Below are 20235 nucleotides of genomic sequence, written 5' to 3'. Positions count from 1 at the left end.
AAGTGTCTTCTTAAGTGTTTTCCTTTTCTAATTTGAATTATAGTTTCGGTGTTTTTCCTTTTTTATAAATTTTAGCATAAGTACGGTTTCTTTTTGGGTTTAGGGAATTGGTTGTATCGTTCCCTATATAAGGGCTCTCTTTAAAATAAAGGGCACCTTCCAACAATTAACCTAATTCTCAAGAGAGACACTAGGGTTAAGAGGAAGTTTAGCTAAGTTCTTTCTTTGTGAGATCACCACAACGACTAACTATACATGACTGGTAACAAGAGCTAAAGCAAGAGAGTTAGCTCATAACAATTTGGTATCAGAGCCAACAGATCCAATGGGAGACAATAACTTAGTGCCAACACAGCAAGTGGCGATGATGGAGATGATGCAAAAGATGAGTACCAAGCTCGATCAGTTGCAATTGCCATTTGGAGCTCTCCAAGAGAAGATGACTACCCAACATGAAGCAATAGAGGAAACATCTGCAGCTCAAAAGGAGACGGTCGAGCAGACCCAAGAGGCAATTGCAATGATTCCAAACAAGCAGGAGTGTTGCGTTCTGAGTGTTGCGTTCTAAACTAGAAGCAGGTGAACCCAACAAACTTGCAGAAACAACGACAGACAACCATGGCAGTGGAAGTACCACACCTTTAGGTGACAAAGAGTGAAACTCCTACTTCAAAAGGTGTTTCCAACATTACCATACCACCAGGTGGCAAGGAGTTGGCAGTCACACAAAGGGACGCACCAAAGAATTTACCCGCCGGTTGATGAAGGAGGAACGGTTACCAGACTACTACGGTGGACCATGGCTGCTTCATTCCGTAGGAAGGGATCGTGGACACCGCCATAAAGATGGAGGAGGTGACTGGAAAGTCAGATCTATTGGGGCAATAACCCACAACTTTCACGGTGAGCACTTGATAAGAGATGATCAAGGAATATATGACAGCGGATGAGACATTGGTTATGACTCGAGAAGCAGTGAGGAGGTTTATCGAGGTTCATGGGTTGCACTGTAACGTCCCAGATCCGCAATAAGATCGCCAGGACGGACCATGGTCGAGAAGTGGGAAAGAAGGGGCAAAAGTCTAAACAAAGACTCGACCCATGGTCCAAAGTAATCGGCTAAGTTCATTGGTCTAAGACTTAGCCAGGAAAAAGAAAGAAAAGACCGAGAAGATAGCTCAACTAGGCGGATTGAGCTGAAATGAGCTGAATGACCGAGCTAAGCTAGCTGGACTAGTTGACAGGAAGCTCAGTCCAGCTACGAGGAGTGATCGGTAGTTGGTCTAGTCGAGCTAGTGGTGAGTGAAACGGTTATGGGCGGTGATGGCCGAAGGGTTGTAAAGCCTAAAGCGGCCAACCAACGTGCCTGTTCGACCAACACTACAAGAAAACAAGCGTTTTCCAACGGTCCATTACGACGGTTTAAAAGTCGTCGCAAACTTACAACGATTTTACGACGAATTTACGTCAAAAAAAACCGTCGTAAACTCGTCGTATAAAAACATCGTCGTAATTTCGACGTACAATTTACGACGAATTACGACGAATATACATCGATAACGAGAGATTTGATATTGAATGCAAAATCGTCGTAAATTCGATGTACAATTACGACGAATATACGACGACTGTATTTCGATGTAAAAGATACGACGATTTTACGTCAACACATAAGTTAGGTGAGGAACATTTAAAACATGTTTACCTAACTAATGTAGAAGAAATATTTTATCGCATAGTCGTCGTAAAAGCGTCGTAATATTATTGTTGAATGTAAAATCGTCGTAAAAAGTCGTCGAAAAACTGTCGTAAAGTCCAAAATTTTCCTATAAATAGATCTTCATTCCTTCTTTCAATCACAACACATCATCATTTAAACATAAGAGCATCATAATCCTGGAGACCCATTGTAGGTCTCTTAAATTATAGTATAGTGTTGTAAATCCTTATATATTGGGTTGTCCATAGCTGGAAACCCGAATTAAGAGTTATTTATTTTGAAAAAAAGAAGTAATAATATTAAAAGGTTAATTTACTCCATTCATGTGGCTAGACGTGACACAAGAGACCAGCTCTCCTTTATTGTCTAATCAATAAAAAGAGAAAGTATTTTGACTTTATTTCAAGATATGTCTATATACGAGCTAAGAAGCTGGATGTATATGCGTAAAGATTCAGAAGGGGTGTTGACAGAAGAGTTCAAGAACGGGTTAGAAATATTTATGTATCAGGCTACAAATATGGAGAGAACGAAAGATAGTGGAAAGATGTTTTGTCCTTGTTTGAAATGCAAGAATACGAGGTATACACTAACCAAAACCGTGTGGACGCATTTATTAAATAGAGGGTTCATGCCGCAATATTTTGTTTGGTATCTACATGGAGAAGGATATGGCAGTAATACTCATGAGAATGCTGGTAGTAGTAGTAATTATCAAAGTCATATTGATTTTGATGAATCGAATTATGGTCATCAGCCTAATCAGTATAAATCTGATCAAAGTGTAGATCATGATAGGATGCATGAGATGGTGACTGATGCATTTCATGAAACGCATACTGATAATGCTGTTGAGGAACCTAATGTAGATGCCAAACGATTTTATGATTTGTTAGACAATGCTAATCAGCCAATCTACGAAGGATGTAGAGAAGGCCTGTCTAAATTATCGTTGGCAGCTAGGATGATGTCAATTAAAACAGATCATAACCTGGCTGAGGTTTGCATGGATGATTGGGCTGATCTTCTGAAAGAGTATCTACCGGAGGATAACTTGGCAGCGGAAACATACTATGAAATACAAAAGTTGATTTTTAGTCTTGGTCTACCTTCTGAGATGATATATGTATGTGTTGACAATTGTATGATTTTTTGGAAAGATGATGATTAGCTGGAGGAATGTCGATTTTGCCAAAACCCAAGATATAGGCCGCAAACTGGTGGGCGTAAAAGGATACCGTACAAACGTATGTGGTATCTCCCTATAACTGATAGGTTAAAACGGCTTTATCAATCTGAAAGGACAGCTGCATCAATGAGATGGCATGCGGAACATACATAAGTAGATGGAGAAGTTGTTCATCCATCAGATGCAAAGGCATGAAAACACTTCAATATGGTATACCCAGATTTTGCTAAGTTCAAACGGAATGTCTATCTTGGTCTGTGCACTGATGGTTTTAGTCCATTTGGTATGTCTGGTAGACAATATTCATTATGGCCAGTAATCCTAACTCCTTATAACCTTCCTCCAGATTTGTGCATGCAAAGGGAATTTCTTTTCCTAAGTATTTTGGTTCCAAGTCCAAATCATCTGAAGCGAGCTCTCGATGTATTTCTGCAGCCACTCATACATAAGTTGAATCAGTTATGGTATACTGGTGTTCGCACATATGACTGTTCTACGAGGAAAAATTTTACTATGCGGGCTGTGCTTATGTGGACAATAAGCGATTTCTCCGCTTATGGTATGCTATCAGGATGGACTACACATGGGAGGCTATCTTGTCCTTATTGTCTTCATCGAACTGATGCGTTTCAGCTAAAACATGGTAGAAAAACTTGTTGGTTTGATTGTCACCGGAGGTTTTTACCGGATAACCATCCATATCGGAGGAACAAGAGGTTATTTATGAAGAACCAAAGTGTACATGTCCCTCCACCCGTAAATTTAACAGGAGCTGATATACAGGCGCAAATCGATCATTGGAGGGCAGAGGAAACAGTAACGCGTGGGGGAAACTGGCACACTCCTGCAAATATGCCTGAAGGTTATGGAGTTCATCATAATTGGCACAAGAAAAGTATCTTTTGGCAACTATCTTATTGGAAAGATCATCAGCTCAGACACAATCTTGATGTCATGCACATTGAAAAAAACTTTTTTGATAACATCATGCATACAGTTATGAACGTAGCGGGAAGAACAAAAGACAATGGTAAGTCAAGATTGGACTTGCCTTATTTATGCAACAGAAGTGAGTTGCATCTACTGAGAAACGAGAAAGCACCAGTTCCTGTATTTCGGTTGAGTGCAGATCAAAAGTCAGCATTGTTCAGATGGGTTTCTTCAGACGTTAAATTTCCTGATGGGTATGTCTCTAATCTTCCCAAATCTGTTGAGAAGGGGGTAAAGTTTGCTGGGATGAAAAGCCATGACTGCCATTTTGTTTTTGCAAAAGACGCGTCCGTTCGTGGTCTAGCGGTTAACAAAAGGGAAAATCTATAAATAGATCCCCTTGGACCCGTTTTTAAGCACACACAAATAGAGGGAAAGGTTTTGGTCCCTTGGACCCGTTTTTAAGCACACACAAATAGAGGGAAAGGTTTTGGTCGTGAGACCAAGGCAAACCGAGAGAGAGAGAACTTGACCGGCGGAATGAGAACCATCTAGAGCGGCTGGTGCGGGTCGCGGAAAAAGAAATGAAGAGAGAAACGCGGCAAAGGTAAACGGACCGCAAGAGACTAAGGTGCGTTATTACTTCGCCGAGTGAATCTGATGATCGGCCAAAGAATGGGCTTGGCCGATCTGACGGTAAGTCTTGGCTGAAGTGATAAAGGGTTCCACCAAGGGCACTTGACGATCGGCCCAAGTATTGGCTAGGCCGATCTGACCGTGTGTCTCGGCAGAAATCTCAAAGGATCGCCGGCCATGGAATTGAGATTGGGCTGGCGAGGTGTGCGATAGATCATGGTAGTTTTTGACCAGATCCGTTTTGGCGCGGCAGTCGAGCAACTTGGGTGATGGAACCGATCTCACCAAGACTCAGCCTGTCGAAGGCCGACCCATGATCCGGATTGGAAATAGTTCACCATGGGATTATAAAGGGTTGGGAATCAAAAGCATAAACACATACATGTGCATGATTATTACATAGCCAAAATAGAATATACTTATATTGTAGACGTTTCAGGTAGTGATGACCGTGGAAAGAATTTGGCTTAGGTGTGCGGACCGTTTAGCCAAGGAAGATGGGTGGTATGTTAGAATGGATAGAGAGGATCATACAAACTTGTAATAGCTTATATGCAGATTCAAAAGTTGTATCGAATCCTTATTACTATCAATAAAATATCCGTTTCTGTTTAGTTAGTATATATATTGACTATACAATAACGAATCTCAGAATATACATATCAAAAAGGACTAATAAAGGATAAGACCCTAAAAATGGAATGTTTGGCTTGGGCTCGGCTAGCGGCCCGAGTGGTCGTAACCTCCATGGACTTAGGGTCCGGGACGTGGTGTGACAAGTTGGTATCAGAGCATGTTTGCTCCTAGGACAGTTAGTGTTGGGTTTTGGTAACACCAATCATCGACAAAAAGGTCTCGCACTAGGTTGTTGCTTAGACTTTTCTAGGGAAATCTCGGAAGTAGTTAGGATACACTAACTGTTCGATTTCTAAAGATGAGCAAAAAAAACAAAACGGGAAAGAGTAAGAAGAACAAGGAGACGGCCGAAACAAGTCGGGCCAATGCCGCAAATCCGCCTATTTTAAACCTCACCAGACCTGAGGCTGGGGAAAAATACAGGACAATGGAAGTCCGGTTGTGCATTGTCAGACCAAGATCGTGGATCACGGAAGAGATAACCGAGACATCGGTAAAAGGAGCAGGAAAGGGGGATGGTACGACAGCTGGTAAGGAAAATCAGACCATAGTCCCTACTTCCGCGGAGATGTGGCAAAAACTCCAGACCATTGGGAAATCCACCGAGATCTGCATGGCTGTGCTGATAATGGGAGGAAATGAACAAGTGAATCAAGAGGTGGTGGAACTAGATTCCTCACCGGTTAATCCAGCTAGGAAGGTAGATTACTTCCCGGTTGGGGACTCAGCACTTCCAGGGCAGTTCTGATCCTATAGAGGCGTCTGAATGGAGAAGTCGCCTGGTGAGAAACTTCCAATCCACTAGATGTCTCGAGGATGAAAAGAAAGACATTGCAGTTCACTTCCTTGAAGGGGATGCACATAACTGGTGGGTCTTGGTGGAGAAACGTTTGGGAGGCATTGACACCTTCACGAAGTCTGAAGCCGAGTTTAACCAGAAGTATTTCCCCTTGGAGGCATATGATATGATCGAAAAGGAATTTTTGGAGCTGACCCAGGAAAGCGGGACTGTACGGGAATATGAGGTGGAATTTAACCGCCTTAGGCGGTGTGTTGGTGGTGAATCAGTGAAAGAAGAAAAACAAATTCACCGGTTGAGTAATGGCCTTCAAGGAGATATTCGGACCCACTGTTCAGTGCACACCTTTGATATAGTGGCAAAACTGGTTGAGAGGGCCACACTAGTAAAGGTGAGTATAGAGGCAGAAAACGAGAGAGAGCCTCGACACGTCCCATCCTGCCAAGTAAGATCGCAGATAACAAGAAACAGAAGTGGGATCAGGTCGGTGAAGGCGGTCAAGCCTCGGGTAAACAAGGGAAATGTGCGACTTGTGGAAAGAAGCACAGAGGCACATGCTGGAAAATGTCAAGAACATGTGCCAAGTGCGGTAGCAAGAACCACACGGTTCCAAACTGTCCACGGATTGAGCAAGGGCAACTCAGGGTTAAAAATGAGGAAAGATTTTGCTTCTATTGCGTAAAGGCTGGACACTACAAGAAGGAATGTCCTAATCTGCAAGTAGAAATGCGGATGAAACAAAAGGGAAACCGTGGCGGGGACACACAGAAAGCTAAGAGACAGGCTGTGGCACCCCAGATTTATGAGCTGTCCAAGGGAATTGATGTGGCTGGAAGTTACAGTGAGATCACTGGTAAATTTCTTAGCCCGTTCAATAGTTTAAATCACCATCATGGCATTACATCAGGGTAAAAAGGGAGGGAACTTAGCATTCTAGGATGAATATGTAGGGACCTTGGAAATAGACGATGTGTCAACACACATCTTATTTGATACCGGAGTTACATAGTTTTTTGAGCTTGGAAATGAAAGGAAAAGGCAGGTTCCGTAGAGAGCCTGGAAAAGACTATAGGATAGTCAATTTTGCAGGTGGTCAGGTCATGTTCTCGCAAGGAATGATCTATGACATCTCGGTGGGGTAAATCTGCCAGCAAATCTAGTCACAGTCAGACTCAAGCATCATGAAGTGATATTGGGAATGGACTGGCTAAGAAAATATAAACCGATGCTAGACCGTCACCGGGAATGAGTGCTGTTTGAGCGGGACACAGGGAAGTTGGAGTTTCAAGGAATTTGACAAACTTCAGGGAGTTTAGTGGTCTGATGTGTCTGCTGCGTGAGGGTTGTCAAGTTTTACCCTAAATGAAATAAATAGCAGCAAGTGCACAGCTGATCGATTGTAGTACTTAGGGATCGAATCCACAGGGAAGGAGGATATTTCCTGCCAAAGCATTCAAAAGAAATATAAAGTAAGGAAGTCTAGAACCAGGCGAGTTTTGTGAGGGTTTTGGTGGTGTGTTTAAAACGTAAAAATGAATCTTAAAGAAAGAATACGGGAATTAAAATGACCTAATAACTAAACTTAACGAAAACGGGTAAAAACGAGAAAAACGGCTAAACCTAATTGCTTAAATGAAAATCGATTGAAAGAGTACAGATACTAGACTAAAGCTTGAATAAAAATCGGTGTAATTCTATAGAAAAGAAAGCGCTGGGGTTCAGGGAAGTTTTCTCAGGCGTATGAACGATTCAAAACATTGCTAGAGAGTAAATTTGATAAGATCTTAGCTTAAACTTTTCGAACTGGAGTCACGGACGTATGAATACGCCACTGTCGTGATCATAGACAACTATCTCTCTCAACCCTGACCAGTGGGTTTCCACTCTGGCCCTGGAAAAGAAGAGATGCATTATGTTTAAGACTCGTCAGCATTCACAAATCGCCTATAGGTAGGTTTCCACTCCTATGTTTGTTTTGCTCTCCCAAACTAGATCTGACACCGGATGAACACTTTCGTGTCACCAAGAATCTGGATCAGATTGTAGTTCATGACGCTACTCTCATGCAGTAAAAACGAATTCAGAAGAAAAAGTTCTAACATTCGGCTCAAAAGCTCATGGAATCCTCACCGAACATATAAATCCCCATCGAAAATCCCTTAATCCCAACAATAAAACTACTCAGACATAATGAACGAAATCAAAAACATAGTATTAAAAAGTAGAATAGAAACCGAAATTGAAAAAGAAAGAACAAGGGTTCAAGAGACAGATCTCTCTCTCCCTAAAACCTAAAAACAAAGCTTAAAGTAAAATTTCTGTAAATTATTTCGTCTCTCTTCTTCTCTCTTTAAAAACGACCTAAATGACATGTATTTATAGTCTCCAATACTTTCTGGTGTCTAGGGTTCCAGAATTGAGGCTGGAAAAATGATACGGGCTTCAGAAATGGGCTTAATCGCTTGCTTGGATTAAGACTGAACTCATGCATTCTGGTATCTAGATATTACACATTGGATTTGACACCTCTTTGTGCTACAATAGACAAGCGGAATTGAACCATAAGAGCTTGAAAAAGATCTTGTTTCAATTTGGCGCCGTTGCCATTGTGTGATTGCATCTAGTATTGGTCTTTGAATCCATCTTGAGATCAAGCACTTTTCTTTTGTCTTGATCAGTTCTTTAGTTATGTCTTTGAGGTTTCAGGCTTATGAACAACAGGCATAGAACAAGAAGCAGAAGTTGTGAGCCCTTCATTGACAACATTCAGCTACTAGATAAAAGAGGTAGAAGAGCAAGAGAGAGAGCAGAACATCTTCAGCAGCTGGGTATGGATCAACAAGGGGATCAAGCAGAGCAGCAGGCCCAGGCGAACCAGAACCAGACAGCCAGAAATGAGGCACATGCCTTTGTGAACCAAAACATGGCTGCCAGGAATGAGCACCAGGCTCAGGTAAACCCGAACCAGGCGGCTAGAAATGAGCACCAGGCTCATGTCAACCAAGAGAACAAACACCATCAAAGGAATCACCAGCTTCAAGTGAGGAATCCAATTTTTGTGGGTGCTAATGACAAAGCTAATGCTCACCAGAACAGGAAAGGTATCCAGGCTTCACTGTTGAAAACAACAATTTTGAAGTCAAAGCCTCACTCCTCAATATGGTCCAGAACTTCAAGTTCCATGGCTTGCATATGGAGGACCGTCTAGATCACCTTTTGATAGAACAATGAGAAATTTGGGGGGGGGGGGGAGGTGCCTGAAGGGAGTGAACTAGATGACTAAGCTGTAAAGAATGACAAGGGAAAAGGTGGGGCAAAGGAGATGGTGCCTGAGAAAGCATATGTGCCACAACCACCTTATCAGCCCAAACTCCCATTTCCAGGAAGATTCAAGAAGCAGCTCTTAGAGAAGGCTAGAGCTGTTTATGATAAGCAGTTGGAGAAGACTCAGTTCACCATGCCTATTATAGAATCCTTTCTTATTGTTCCTCAACTTGGCAAGTTCTTAAAGGATATCATTCTTAACAACTCAAGAGAACTACAAGGAACGGTGGTCTTGAGTCATGAGTGTAGTGCAATAATTCAAAGAAGGACAATCCCTAGGAAGTTATCTGATTCAGGGAGTTTTTATTGCTCTGTACTAATTGTCCTCTTAAGTTTGCAAGATGCTTATGTGATCTTGGAGCATCAGTGAGTTTAATGCCTTTCTCAGTTGCAAAGAAGTTGGGGTTCACTGTCTACAAGCCTGCAAGAATATCTTTGGTACTTGCTGATAGATCAGTTAAGCTCATCATTAGACTCCTTGAAGATCTACCTGTTAAAATTGGAGACTTTGAAGTCCCAACAGACTTCATTGTCTTGGAGATGGATGGAGAGCCTATAGATCCTTTCATTTTGGGGAGACCATTCCTTGCTACAGCAAGAGCCATAATTGATGTAAGAGGAGGAAAGATAGATGTCCATCTAAGATATGAGGTCCTCAAGTTTGATATCAAAGAAGTCATGAAGAAACCTACCAGTGATGGTCATGTATTCTATATAGAAGCCATGGAAGAGCTTGCTGATGAGCTTCTTGAAGAGTATGGGTCTTGGAGGATGACTCCCTTGGGTATATGAAGCTTCTTGATTCTCACCAGCCAGCAGAATCAGAAACTCAGATTTTGGAGCTGGAGACAAACAGCCAAGTGGTTCAAAGTATCAGTTGGTTCAGTACAAGTCAGGGACCGGTTCAAGAGTGCATGGTCGTGGGTTTGAAAGCTGAGGAAGAGACTAGACCGGTTGAGGACACCAACATCAATGAAGCTCAGGCTGATCAAGAGAGCTTCATGGGGGACTGGGATGAACACAAAGCTCAAGCCACTCCCAAAAGGCCTAAGGTATGCTTTTCTTGGAATCAATGCATCTTATCCTATCATAATCAATGATAGGTTGTTAGAGCATGAAGATAAATCCCTGTTGCATGAGCTTAGGAAGTATAGAAAAGCCGTAGGGTATTCCCTGGATGACATTAGAGGGATCTCTCCTAGCTTGTGTAATCCATCTTGAAGAAGAGTCTAAGTCCTCCATTGAGCACCCAAAAGGTGTTTGATAGAATGCCTGAACCAGCTAAGTCAAGAGTCTATTGTTTGATTCACATGGGAATGTTGTTTTGAGCATAGATGGTATATTAGGGTTTGTGTTTAATAATTTCCTTTCATTGTGCCTCTAATGATGATTAGGTACGACAAATGTTTGGTTTAGTGTTTTGATGCTTGAGAAAGATTGAAACTTGAATTGAATCCTAAGCTGATGAGATCATTCATCATCATTGTCATTACCTCCTTGATTAGACCCTGATGCACGAGTAGACATCGACCGCAAAAAGATGAAGACAGACCGAGAGCCCGCGAACGAGCTCTCAAAACTCTTATAGCAATTACAGATCGCGGAGAGCCGCGAAACACGCGCCGAGCCATTATGCGACGCAGTGGACTCGGTATGTATAGATGAGGCGCGCCCGGAGCGATGCGTCGAAATAGGAACAAAACTGGAAGAGCCTCTGAGAAGCGAACTCCTTTCCCTCCTCAAGGAAAACATCAACACTTTCGCCTGGACAGCAGAAGATATGCCAGACATAAGCATCGACGTGACCTGTCACGAGCTGAATGTGGATCCGACCTTTAAACCAGTGAAGCAGAAAAGAAGGAAGCTCGGCCCCGAACGAGCCAAAAGCAGTTAACGACGAGGTCGAAAGATTACTCAAAGTAGGATCAATCGCCGAGGCCAAATATCCGGACTGGCTCGCAAATCCGGTGGTCGTGAAGAAGAAGAACGGCAAGTGGCGAGTATGTGTGGATTTTACCGACCTCAACAAGGCGTGCCCAAAAGACAGCTTTCCCTTGCCACACATAGACCGGCTCGTCGAAGCCATGACAGGGAATAGACTGTTAACATTTATGGATGCGTTTTCTGGCTACAATCAGATCCTAATGCATCCTGATGATCGAGAAAAAACGGCATTCATAACTGATCGCGGGATATACTGCTACAAAGTCATGCCGTTCGGGCTCAAGAACGCAGGAGCAACGTATCAACGGCTCGTCAATAAAATGTTCGCGGCTCAGCTCGGAAAAACTATGGAGGTATACATCGACGACATGTTAGTCAAATCACTCAAGGAGGAAGACCACGTCGCGCATCTACGGAAATGCTTCGAACAATTGAACAAGCACAACATGAAACTAAACCCGGTAAAGTGCAGGTTCGCGATCACCTCGGGAGAATTCCTCGGCTATCTGGTAACTCACGAGGCATAGAAGCAAACCCCAAGCAGATCAAAGCTTTAATTGAGATGCCCTCTCCAAGGACGAAGCGCGAAGTGCAGAGGCTCACAGGAAGAGTCGCCGCACTAAACAGGTTTATTTCCCGTTCCATAGACAAATGCCTGCCCTTCTACGACACCCTCCGAGGAAACAAAAAATTTGAGTGGGACGAACGATGCGAGACGGCTTTCCAGGAATTGAAGGATTATCTAGCGAGCCCACCAATCTTAGCAAAACCAGTCGAAGGAGAACCGCTCTTCCTCTACATCGCAGTGTCTGCTACAGCTGTAAGCAGAGTGCTTATCAGAGAAGAACGATCCGAGCAAAAGCCCATTTTCTACATCAGTCAGACATTGAGCGACGCCGAGACTTGCTACCCCCAGATCGAGAAGGTTGCCCTAGCCGTCGTAGTCTCGGCTCGGAAACTGCGCCCGTACTTTCAATCACATTCGATTGCTGTGCTCGCTACGCTTCCACTGCGCTCGATCCTACACAGCCCTAGCCAATCCGGTCGGCTCGCCAAGTGGGCCATAGAGCTAAGCGAGTACGACATCGAGTATCGGAACAGGCCGTCTGCAAAGTCACAGGCGCTCGCAGATTTCCTCATTGAACTTCCCGTCGAAGCAACAAACGAGCCGACACTAGACGAAGTGTGGATGCTGCACGTCGATGGCTCGTCGTCTAAACAAGGCTCGGGAATAGGAATCCGCCTCACCTCTCCCACCGGAGAAATATTAGAGCAGTGTTTTCGCCTGAACTTCCACGCCTCGAATAACGAAGCAGAATACGAAGCACTGATCGCCGGCATACGACTAGCACAGGGAATCGGGGTTCGAAAGATAAGGACTTTTTGTGATTCACAGCTCATAGCATGCCAGTTTAACGGAGAATATGAAGCAAAGGATGGACGAATGGGAGCTTACCTCAAGGTGGTTCGAGAGTTAATGCAAAAATTCGACGAGTTCGAACTCACGCGAATTCCCCGAGGATTAAACACCTCGGCTGACGCTTTGGCAGCACTCGCTTCGACCTCAGACCCAGATCTCTGACGGACGATCCCAGTCGAATTCATCGAACGTCCTAGCATCGAAGAAGTGGAAGGAGTTCGGCTGATAAATCCTCCTGAACAAGAACCAGAGGACGAAGAAGCCATTCCAATGGATGAAGACGCCTCACCGGCCGAGCCGGAGTACGGCTGCGACAAAGAATGGCTCGGAGCTATCCGAGTGTACATCGCCGATGGAGAGGTGCCAACTGACAAATGGGAAGCCCGCAAACTAAAAGCTCAGGCCGCACGGTATGTCCTCGTCGATGGCGAGGTGTTTAAATGGAGATTTTCAGGGCCTCTCATGACATATGTCGAAGGACCGGAGGCAAGAAAGATCATGCACGAGGTGCACAGCGGCGCGTGCGGGAACCACTCCAGCGGAAGGTCTCTCGCTATCAAGATAAAACGGCACGGCTATTTCTGGCCCACGATGGTCAAGGACTGCGAGAAATTTACGGCGAAGTGCGAGAAATGTCAGCGGCACGCTCCAACAATTCATCAACCTACCGAGTTGCTCTTGTCAATTTCGTCACCTTATCCGTTCATGAGATGGTCGATAGACATCGTCGGACCTCTACATCGCTCGAAGCAGAAGCGTTTTCTGCTCGTCCTCACGGATTACTTCTCCAAGTGGGTCGAGGCCGACTTTTACGCAAGCATAAAGGATATTCAAGTCGAACACTTCGTCTGGAAAAATATCATCTGACGCCATGGGGTCCCTTACGAGATAGTCACCGACAACGGATCCCAGTTGATCTCAACACGCTTTGAAGCCTTCTGCGAAAAGTGGAAAATCCGCCTCAGCAAATCTACGCCAAGATACCCTCAAGGGAACGGACAAGCCGAAGCAGCCAATAAGGCGATCCTCGACGGTCTGAAAAAGAGGCTCGACGCCAAGAAGGGACGGTGGGCAGACGAACTCGAAGGAGTCCTTTGGTCTCATCGGACAACTCCGCGCCGAGCCACCGGGGAAACTCATTCGCTTTGGTTTACGGATCGGAGTGCGTAATTCCCCCCGAAGTGGATTTCCCAGGTATCCGACGAAGACTTCTACCAGGACAGGAGGGCTTGAACCACTTAATGATGCTAGATGAGCTCGACCTAATCAACGAGAAGCGCGATCAAGCCTTAATTCGAATCAAGAACTATCAACAAGCGACGGCGAGATACTACAACAAAAACGTTCGAAGTCAAAGATTCAAAACAGGGGAGCTCGTCCTCCGAAAGGTCTTCCAAAACACTGCCGAGAAGAACGCAGGAAAGCTCGGAGCAAATTGGGAAGGTCCTTACAAGGTCACAAAAGTGGTTCGTCCAAGAGTCTACGAACTCGCGACACTAGCTGACGAGGCGATTCCAAGATCGTGGAACGCATTGCATCTGAAGAAATACTATCACTAAGGATGCAGCACGACCAGCATGAACTACGGGACGGCTTGATCCCTGCAAAGGGTACGTAGGCAGCCCGTCCTCTGACGGGTTCAGCTGTCCCCCCTCCTAAAAAGGGGGGGGGGGAGTGGGTACGTATACACATACCTCTTTTAAACTCGTCAATTTTTAGCTGTTTTAGCTCGCTACTTAGGAACATCGCCACTTCGGCACATTCTCAGCTCATTTCGAATCTCATTTTGGATTTTTCTAGTTTGTTCATTATCGATTCGGCTAGTGTCTCACTCTTTCTAAGTCAGCAACTTAGTTTAACAAGCTCGGATTTTTAAATACTTTCACTTATCACTTTGGCGAGAAATCATACCACTTCGGCATGATATCATGACCTGATTACCTTGGACCTTTGTTGGTCCTCAGTTTCAATTCGGCAAACTAAGCCTCCGAACGCATCGTCTCGTTGCTGGCCACAACAGGGCAACAAATACAAAGTTCTCTAAACGGACTTTCACCACCTTTCCTAGGACGAGGGTGTAAGTTACACCCTCTATGGATAACAATGAAGCGCGCTATACAAATATCAGACCGAAAACGTATCAGGTCGCCACGGTTTACTATCGCACGAGAATATAAGTCGAGACTACATCGCTTTCTCTAAAACCGAAGTAAACTCTTAAAACCCGGATAAACATACTCTTCCTCTCGGAAACACCGGTCCATTAGTCAGGATCGATAACACTTCATCCTTGGCTAACCAAAGCGAAAACGCCTCGTCGTTTACACGGCTCGGCACCACGTAAAGAGAAAATGCCTCGTCGTTTACACGGCTCTGCACCACGAAAAGCGAAAATGCCTCGCCGTTTACACGGCTCGGCGCCATGCAAAGAGAAAACGCCTCGTCGTTTACACGGCTCGGCACCATGCACGGCGAAAACGCCTCGTCGTTAAAAACGGCTCGGCGTTGCTACGAAAATTTGCTGCAACATTATCACTTAAAATCTTTCCAGCATCACCTAAAGGATGTTCCACAAAACTAACTCCCAGCTCGGGATTAAGAATACAAACGAGACCCTTAAACAACTCAACCCTTAGCCCGTCTTTCTATCGATTTCGAAGAATTCGGTTAAGGAAGCAATCAAAATCATTCTTGACAATCTTCTCTAAGCCATTGGTTTTCACAGATATTTGCACAAGTCATTAAAAATAAGTGCATCCAAACGAGGAACAGCTAAAGGAGAAAATATATCCATAAGCAAAAATGAATGTCGGGTGGATAAAGCCGTCCAGGCATCGTTACAAAAAGAGTTCAAAAACGTACAAAAAACCTAAGCACAAAAGCATGAAAGACGAAACAGGGAAAAGCAGAGGGTATCAGGCCGCGGACTGCGTCTCACGTTCGGCGAGGAGGTTTGAGAGGACTGGCCTGCCCGCGTTTGATCCGTTCGGATCCACCACGCCTAAGTTGGTCGCTGTCTCTTCGAGCGGCTCGTTGCCGAGGGTGGTGTCGACCGAGTCCGGCGATACGGGAGAGTAATACAGCTCGCCACGAATCTCGGAAGCAATACGCTCGTACGCCTCGTTGTCGGCATACTCACTCTCCCAGCTTTTCAGCTTCGCCTCCTCGTCATCAAGCGTCGGGGCGTCCGGCTTCTTCAGGTCGGCAATCATCGCAAGATTGCCCTTGATCTGTCCCAGATCGTTCCCATCATTTTTGGCCTTCTCGAGCTTGACCAAACCCTCCTCGACCTTGGCAAGGCGTTCCTGAAACTTCGCCGTCAGCTCGCGCCTCGCCTCCTTCTTCGCGCGTTTGACCTTGGCTTCTAACAGCGCGTCCTTGGCCTCGATACGCCTTTTAAGCAACGCCACCTCGGCGCTTTTGGCTCTCCTTGCTTCCTCCAGGCGAATCACCGAGGCGGAAACTTTGTTGACGTCTGCTCGAAGAACTATCTTCTCCTCTTCCAACCTCGACACTCGGGTCATCGCCTCGGTGAGTTTCCCCTTCGCTGCTGCGGCTTTGTTTTGCGCCTCTTCCAGCTTCACCTTTGACGCCGCGGTCTCATTTTGGGCCTCGTCCAAGCGACGTTCGACCTTAGACAGGTTCGCCTGATACTCGGCCATCAGGTCGTTAATGGCCACGACAAACTGCAAAGAACAAACTCGCGTTAAATACTTAGCAAAAGTTTACAAAACTATAGGACAGCAAATAGAAACGTACCTTGGTACCACGCTGCGCCATCGCGCCGTATGACCTCGGCCTCCTCAGCTTCTCCGGAGGAGGAAGACGCGTGTTCGCGTTATTTACACGCGAGAACATGACGGCAGAAGCGTCGAGGTCATCAACAACCAATTTACGCGCAGTGGGGTCCCCGGGTCATCAACAACCAATTTCCGCCTCTTCTTGGACGGCTCGTCCTTCTGGACGGTGACGCCTTTCCCCTTGTCAGTAGCCGAACGTTTTTGGCTAGAGTAGTGCTTCTGGACGACCGAAGTCGGTGGCCTCGTCGACTTCGGGAGGGCCAGGATGGCGGATTGCGAAGGAGTCTTACTCCGCGCCGCCGAGCCGTCCCCGGACACCTCGGGGATTATTTCGCCCGGTTCCACCTCGTGCACTACGTCTTTCTCAGCCGCCTCGGCAGTGTCGCCTTCTGCGGCTCGGATCATCACATCCCCTTCCCGGCTCGGAGGGTCGGGTTGAAGGACCGCCTCGGCTTGCGCCGGAACCGCCCCGGTTTGCGCGCGAGCCGCCTCGGCAGCTCGTCTAGCGGCTTCCTCTTCCTCGCGCCTCTTCCTTTCTCTAAGGGCGATCACCACCATCTTCTCCCGGGTATCTCTCGAAGAACTTGAGGATGAAGAACTGACGGGGACTCCGGCAAGGATGGCTCACGCTTTTTCTACTCTTTCGAGGGTGAAGTTTTTTCTCCAATTAACCTTCCGTGCCGAAAGAGAGTCTCGAACAGTAAAGTGGTCGCCGGGAATCGGGGGAAGATAGCACCGAACTGCAAAACAAAGCAAAAAAGCAAAAGTTTCATATAAGGAAGAGAATATCAACTGAATCTCCGAGCCGAGGCAAAGCTTCAGGTCGGCTACCAAGTGGTCCCCAAGCAGTCTTGGTTCGGTGAACGTAATCTTCGCCGACTGATGCCTTGTTCACCAAGACGTAGAAGAAGCGTTCAGTCCAAAACTGATCCTTGCTGGGAAAACTGCCAATAATCCGTCGCTTCGATGTCAGCTCGATGTCAAGACCGCATTCGAAGCTTCGAAGTAAAACGCCGATCATATGCCGTAATCCCCTCGGCATAATCTGCCCAATCGAGATCCCGTGTTTCCAAAGGTATTCGAGGATCACTCCGGGGATCGGGAACCAGAGAAAGCAAAGCTCGAAGAACTCCTCGTACAGAGTGAAGTGATTCTCTGGAGGCTTGTCGGCTCGGTCGCTCTTCTCGGGAACGACAAACTCCACCGCCTCGGATATCCCAAAGCGATGCCTCAACGCCTCGAGCGACTCAAGGGAAAAAAGCGTAGAGCCAGGCGGATCAGGCTTTTGTCTTTTAACTCGTGGCCCTCGCCCAGATGTGGAAGCGCCTCGGGACGCCATGAGACGTTCCAACTCGTACTTCGCCTCGAGTAGGTCAAAGGGAAATGCTTCCTCCTCGGCATTTACTATGGCGTGATTAACACCTTCATCAGGAACCGGGTCCTGGGGACGGCTCGTCGAAGCCAACGGCTCGTCATCTACGGCTCGGCGTTGAATCTGTTTCTTGAAACGCCTCGTCGTTAACAAAACGGCTCGGCATTGACATTCTTTCTTGAGATGTGTTGCCGCTAACAAAACAGCTCGGCACGAGCTTTCTCTCGAAACGCCTCGCCATTTGTTCGGCTCGGCATAACCTCCTCAAATCACCTCGTCATGGGCTATCACTATTAAAAAAAAAATCGCCTCGTCCTTAATCTTGCCTCGGCATCTTCGGTACCGTCTCGAACACCTCGGCATCCTTGGCACTCCTTGGGAACGCCTCGGCGTCTTCATTCCCAAAACGCCTTGGCGCCTTCATTCCCAGAACGCCTCGGCGTCTTCATTCCCAAAACGCCTCGGGGTCTAACTCAGTGGTTTATCCTACGGTCGGAAATAATGGACCTCGTCACTCTCGCCTCCGAAACTGACGAGCTGGGGGGCTAACTGTTGGGGTCGGTTTTCACCCCAAGTAGATAAACCACCTCAGAATGGCTAAGTATGGAAGAAAGATAAGTGGGAGAGCCGTGGTCGCCAAGTGGGAGAGCCGTGGTCGCCAAGTGGGAGAGCCGTGGTCGCCAAGAGGGAGAGCTGTTCTCACCATGACAAGTGGAGAACCGTTCTCACCAAGACAAATGGGAGAGCCGTGCAGATAGGCCAGTAGGGAGAGCCGTGAAAGAAGACAGGTGGACCGAGCCGCATCGAAAGAAATGGGCCGAGCCCCACTTCGACACTTTTGGGCCGAGCCGTGTATCGGTGCGGTGGGCTAGATCATGTCTCCATGGCAAGTGGGCCGAGCCGTGAAGAAGGCTAGATGGGCCGAGCCGTAAAGAAGCTTGGACGGGCCGAACCAAAGCCTTGAGAGATGAAGCCCGTGGAAAACCCTAGGCGAGGTGCAAAGGCGGTCAGCCGCACGAGGCGATAAGGAAATATTCCGAAAATCTCGCCCGAGATTTTTGGCTAGGCGGTTTAGAAAGTTAGTATAAATATATGATGTATGCAATTCCTTCCGCCAACTTTTGCAACACTAAGCAATAAGAGCTAAACACTTTTACAGCAAGAAAAACTTTCTTTCGATCTTACTGTTCTTGCGATAAACCCTAGAAGTTTCCGACCCCTTAAGTTTTTCCTTAACAAATCTTTGGTTGTGCGAGTTTTGGCTCACACAAACAATCATCATAAAACCGTCGTAATGTTACGACGTTTGTATGACAGTTTTACGATATTTTTTATAAAAGTTATCAAACCCTAAATCTTTCGAAAGGCTTATTGCATTAAGGACAACGCAAAGCTTATTTTATACTAACATATAACAATAGGTTTATAACTTTACATGTATGACGGATTTAGTACATGAGATAACAAATATTTAAATCATCTTATTTAATATATAACCTTTTACTTAACATTTACAAAAACATGCATGAACTTGTAAATATGTATGTTTTTTTTTCAAATTTCTGATTTTGATAATGTTGAATACTTTTCATATGAAATAAGATAACCTATCAAAAACATTTGTGAAATAGCTAAAAACCAATCAGATATAAAAGATTCAAAATATTGGATTTCAACCTTACGACGATTTTACGACGGATTGTCGTAAAGTCGTCGTAATACTCATATACTATTCATTCAGGGTATAAGACCTAAACTTAGGGTTTAGAATTTACAAAAATCGTCGTAAAACCGTCGTAATGGTTATAACTATCATTAAAAATTCAAACAAACACAGTTACAAATCACATAATAACAAACATTCCCTAAAAACATGCATGAAAATCAATCAGATTCATCTTCTTCTAGTACTTCGTCACCATCACCGTCGTCTTCCGCCAAATCGTCATCATCGGTTTCAGCAAACTCATCATTACCTTCTTCTTCTGTATCATCGGGGAGATCTTCAACTTGCCTGTCCTGATGGTCAATTAAGAAAATGTCCTCATCAACATCTGGTTCAGTCAGATCTACGCAAGTGTCCTGTTGCAGTGGGACATCCTCAACCCCTACAATCTTGCCCCTCGGAGGCACTTTAACTACTGCTAACCATGAGATTCTTGTTGCTCGAACTCGGGGGTATGGCAGAAATGTGACCTGTTCCGCTTGAGAAGCTAATATAAATGGCTCAAACCTGTTGTACCGTCGTGATTTGTTCACGTCAACAACTCCAAATTATTTTAGACGTACCCCTCTGCCAACAGTTGGATCAAACCAATCACATTTGAAGAGAACAGTTTTCAGCCTTAACAATCCAGGATACTCCACTTCAATTATTTCTTGCAGAACTCCATAAAAATCTATTTCACCCCTCACACAAACTCCATAGTTAGTTGTCGCCCGCTTTGCACCGTGACGGTATGTGT

General features: G+C 45.5%; 1 protein-coding gene across 1 annotated transcript; it reads left to right on the top strand.

Moving 5' to 3' along the window:
* Positions 1-12868: 12868 nt before the first annotated feature.
* On the top strand, positions 12869-13768 carry LOC112088471. The gene is made up of 2 exons (XM_024158753.1): positions 12869-13232; positions 13491-13768. Exons 1-2 carry the CDS (start codon positions 12869-12871, stop codon positions 13766-13768), a joined length of 642 nt encoding a protein of 213 aa, XP_024014521.1.
* Positions 13769-20235: the final 6467 nt, after the last annotated feature.

Source organism: Eutrema salsugineum, unplaced genomic scaffold (genome assembly GCF_000478725.1).
Source record: "Eutrema salsugineum unplaced genomic scaffold, Eutsalg1_0 scaffold_14, whole genome shotgun sequence".
NCBI lineage: Eukaryota > Viridiplantae > Streptophyta > Magnoliopsida > Brassicales > Brassicaceae > Eutrema > Eutrema salsugineum.
The sequence above is the reverse complement of the archived record's forward strand: the minus strand, read 5'-3'. Positions and strand labels throughout refer to the sequence as shown.